The sequence below is a fragment of the Rhipicephalus sanguineus genome, chromosome 11 (assembly GCF_013339695.2).
Source record: "Rhipicephalus sanguineus isolate Rsan-2018 chromosome 11, BIME_Rsan_1.4, whole genome shotgun sequence".
NCBI lineage: Eukaryota > Metazoa > Arthropoda > Arachnida > Ixodida > Ixodidae > Rhipicephalus > Rhipicephalus sanguineus.
In genome coordinates this window covers 97,125,101-97,130,053 of record NC_051186.1, presented here as the reverse complement: position 1 = coordinate 97,130,053, position 4,953 = coordinate 97,125,101, and the positions used below count along the sequence as shown (strand labels likewise).

Sequence of the window (4,953 nt, the reverse complement as noted above, 5' to 3'; positions counted from 1 at the left end):
GGCATGGTTACTCGAATAAAGGGGACAACGACGAGAAAAGAAACACGGGGCCATGCCAGCGTTGTCCCGTCTTCTTGTTGTCCTTGAACCTTTGCGATAAGGAACATGTCCTATTAAGGTCGTTCTGTCCTACTAATAGTGTCGCGTCTAAAATTTCTACGCAGCTTGCATTTGACGCTTGAAGTGGCATTCACTCGTTACCTTCGAACTCTTCACCTGTATTCTTGAAAAAAAAAAACGAGCATGAGGATACTCACTGGATACGGCAAGTTCGTTCAATAGCTCTTAAAGTCGCCACTTTACAGATCCGAGTGTAAGAACAGTTTTTTTACTGTTGCAGTACTCTTTACTAGAAGTGATTCTATCGCACTTAGAAGACAAGAGAAGGCGCTGCCTTTCACCACCACGGTCCAAGTTGCTGTTTGATTGTGAAGTGCTGTAGCAGTGCATTGTAGTTTTCTGCGGCTGTGTGGTTTTCTGTTGTGTAATTATCATGGGAGCCGGAGATCTTGCCACAGCTGCATGACATCAGAATCTACAGTTTTTCTCGCAATCCAGGCCTTTGTTTTCTTGATTTGGTCTTTAGTGAAGTGCGTTTTCCAGTCACCAACGACACCCTTGCGAACAAAGCCGTGGTCTTCGTGCGTCGGTTCTCGGTGCGCCAGCTTACTCCTGTAGATTTCCATGGATTTGATGGCCCTGTGGGGGGGCAGATTCAACAGACGCTGGATGACAGTGAACATCTTGCCGTTAAACACCTCCTTCATTTTCTGCAGCATTGTGGCGTCGAGTACCTTCTTAAGCAAAACGGGGTCCTCCCGCAAGCGGTCCACACAATCACCGTCTAGGAAATCCGCAATCTTCAGCGTCCAATACTCAGGTTCCTTATTCATTTGTTCGTAGGTCAGAAACAGAACGTTCTCGTCATGGCGATGCTTGTACCAAGAAAGCAAGCGGTGAAAGTAGTCGCCGTAGGACACACTGCCCGAGGCGAACAGCTGGTGAAATTTGGCAAACGAGACGTCCTTAACTCTCTTTGATGTCATGCTTTTCAAGAAATAGTAGTACGACACGCATACATCGTCCGGATTGCGCGCGACGTAGATGTATTTTGCCTGTTGGGAGTATGGATGTTTTTCGAACGGTAGGTGTGTTTTGAGAAGTCCAGGCCTGGGCATTTTCTCAGCCGCTTCCGCGAACATCATTTCCATGTATGGAGAGGATAGCATGAAGTCGTCAAAGTTCGTTGGCGGTTCTCCGTCCGTGAGGATGCTGAGTATTAGATACGGAGTCCAGGTCGTACCACACATGGGGCACGAAACGACGAACACGTCGTCGGGGCGGGGACTGTAAGCCATGGCTGATTTGATAAGTTTTTCGGGGAAGAAGGAGCGGATGCACAGGCCATCGATGAATCGGAGTTCTCCGACTTCCATTTCTTGTGCAGGATTTCTTGAAACCCGCCCCTGAAAAATGGAGCACTATAATAAAAACGAGTCGACAAGTCACTTCTAACTACTGCAGTGAAATATAACATTTTTAAGCATTAAAACGTGAGTATAATTGCTCCGCCCTGATAGCAGTGCAGAGGAATACATTCGTGCAACATCGTTTCACGAATGACGTCAGTTAGAAGCTGTATGCAGTATATGTTTTAAGCAATGTGCTAAAAAACAGCAATGGCCATTGAGGAAAAAGCTCGTTTCAGATTTCTAGGAATGTGCAATCCGCACGTTCCAGTACGACACAATGCTTCTTAACATTTTGTATTTTTCAACATTTTCAGGCCCAGTCGTTCCAGTTGGAATCATCAGTTCTGTAGGTCAGTCAGCAACCACCTGGTAAAAACAATGTGTCCTTCTGGCACTAGAGTTCATGTTTAGCATCTGCTCAAATTATGCTGCCAACCTGGTGCACACAAGGAAATGAGGTCACGTGTCAACGAAGAAAATACAGAAGCCGACGCGCTGTTGCCGCAATTCGCTGATACAGCTTCTTTTCGCACGGTGCAGAAGTAACCCATTTATTTTAGTTATGGCTATTCGCTTTTATGCTGTCCCATCAAAATAATTTTCAATGCATTTCTTAGCGAACTTCTGCGACTTTGAGCGTATCTATCTATCTATCTATCTATCTATCTATCTATCTATCTATCTATCTATCTATCTATCTATCTATCTATCTATCTATCTATCTATCTATCTATCTATCTATCTATCTATCTATCTATCTATCTATCTATCTATCCGCCTACGACTTCGTGCTCTCCTGGCTGTTTTGTTAATGAGATGTACACCAAAATTGGCATCACATAATATGACCGTATAACGAATATAAATTGCAGGTCATAACATGAAAATAATGATATGCATGTCTTGAACAGCATGATTTACATGCAACGGTCTTGGGGCTCTTGCGGCCGTTTCGTTAATTTGATATATACCAAAATTAGTATGACGTGATAAGAGTGTATGACAGACATATGTGACAGGTCCTAAAGTGCAAATCATGTACGCATGTCATGTACAGCATGATTTACATTACATGGTCTCGGGGCGCTCGTGGCCGCTTAAATGAATGGATACATACCAAAACTGGTGTGATGAGACATTTCTGTATGACGAACATGAGTGACACATGGCAACATGAAAATCATGATATACATGTCATGTTTGACATGATATACATGCCACGGTCATGGTGCACTCGCGGCCGTATCGCTGGCTTTATATACACCAAATCTGGTATTGCGCGACGAGACAGTATGATGAACGTAAATCACAGGTGGTAACGTGAAAATCGTGGCGTGAAAGTCATGAACAACGTGATATACATGCCACAGTCACGGTGCCCTCGCGGCCATTTCGCTCGCTTGATATGCACGAAAATTGGTGTTGCGTGACGAGACTGTGTGGTGAACGTAAATCAGACTGATATGCACGCAAATTGGTGTCGCGTGACGAGACTGTGTGATGAACGAATATGAGACGTGGTAACGGGAAAATCAAGACATGCAAGTCATGTACGAGATGATTTACATGCCACGCTCATTGACCGATCGCTGCTGTTTCGCTCACTTGATATACACCAAAATAGGTATTGGGCGACGCGACTGTATGACAAACGTTAATTAGAGTAATTAGAGGTGGTATTAAGAAAACTCATGTAGTATACGACATGATTTACATGCCACGCTCATGGCGCACTCGCGGCCGTTTGGCTAGCTTGATATACACCAATATTAGTATTGCTCGACACGACAGCATGGCGAACACAAATGAGGGGTGGTAACATCAAAATCATCACATGCATGTCTTGTACAACATGATTTACAAGCCACGCTGATGAGACAGGTCCTAACATTCGAATGTCGACATGCATGTCATGTGCTGTATGATTTAGATGACACTGTGATGGTGCGCATTCGGCCGTTTTGTTAACTGGATATATATGAAAACTGGTATGGCATGACACGAGTGCGTGATCAACATGAATGACAGATCATGCATTGTATATTCCAGCATGCACGTTTCATTACCATGGTGTATACCGGAATGTAGATGCATGCATGTATGGCAAACATTCGATATATAGTGAACTAGGTGACATGCTTGAATAACTTCACTTGCCTCAAAGACAAAGAAGGCGATATTGCAGCTCTTTGCCGACTGCTTCGCATTACATCGATTCCCACAATGTGTGGGATCTGCCGTATTTTTTTCAAGTGAGAAATTATTAATTATCATTCGATATATTATGAAATAATAAATCATTCGTAAATATGTCGGGCTCTAATTACTCTTGATTGAAAAGAGCGAGCACAGATCTTTGCTTTTTTTGGACTGCATTTTTTTATCGCAGAAAACGCCGAATTTGGCAAAACGCCGAAGAGATGGCCGTACTAAGTTGATCATGGAATGGTATTGCTAATATTTTGATAAAATAATTACACAAGTTTAACAGATATGTTCTGCTTGTCGGCGGCCGTTCCGTGAATATTCACTTGGAGAGAGTTCATTCAAGTTTGCAGATAGAAATACATCATGGTGACAAACAAGCATTATGGCGATAATGTGACTTATTAGAACACTTCAAAATTACGTACATATTTTCTTGTTGTACAGTCTATTTCTGTCTAGTTGCGCTCGTCCTGATTGAGAGACGCAATGATGGTGATTAAACGAAATATTTACAATCTTTGATAAAAAAACTTTTTTTGCGCATTAAAGTTGAGATAACGAATCGTTATAGCGATCAGCCCTGACAACGTTATTTCCGTTCTTTACTGAAAAAAAATTCTGGCACTTCGTTCGTTTGCGGGATGCACGGAATAGGGTATCCCATCGCTGTGTTTTATTGCTATGTTTACGAACGGCGTTTTATTAGAGCAACATTTTTATAGCGAATCAGATCATAATCATGCGACCATTTCCCGGGAACAACGCGATGCATCAGCATCCGTATTTTTCGCCGAAACAGGAGGATCAAGCACACGGGTTGCAATGTGGGCGTTGGGGTGATTCATCTGAACAACTGTGATGCAGCCCGAAAAGACACATGGGCACAAGAACGCACATAAAGACATCGCATAGCGCTGTCAGCAACAATATATTTAATTGCGAAACCAGATTGCTTACATGCCAACATCGCCAGGCTGACAGTTGAACGCGTGGAAGTAGCCAAAAACATTCGGAAAGAAATTCACTTGACCGAAACCAATTATTGGTGAATGTAACCACACTGTAAGTCAATGAGTACACAGGAAAACGAGCTCCTTAGGCAACAACGCTATCGATTGCCTGCGAATTCACAAATCACCAAGAACGTCGATCAGTCCGCCATCGACAATCGATCCGGTGATCTCTCCTTTCCACCTACACTCTAAGGCAAAATCGTGTTAAAAGGGTGTGTGATTTGTTGCACTGGATAATAATGAGGCTGTCACAACCATTA

The 4,953-nt window shown here is 43.1% G+C and overlaps 1 protein-coding gene across 1 annotated transcript; it reads right to left on the bottom strand.

Annotated features, from left to right (window-relative positions):
- Nucleotides 1-491: 491 nt before the first annotated feature.
- On the bottom strand, nucleotides 492-1,436 carry LOC119375249 (sulfotransferase 1 family member D1). The gene has a single exon (XM_037645432.1). The coding sequence runs from the start codon at nucleotides 1,434-1,436 to the stop codon at nucleotides 492-494; it is 945 nt and encodes a 314-aa protein (XP_037501360.1).
- Between the last annotated feature and the right edge of the window lie 3,517 nt (nucleotides 1,437-4,953).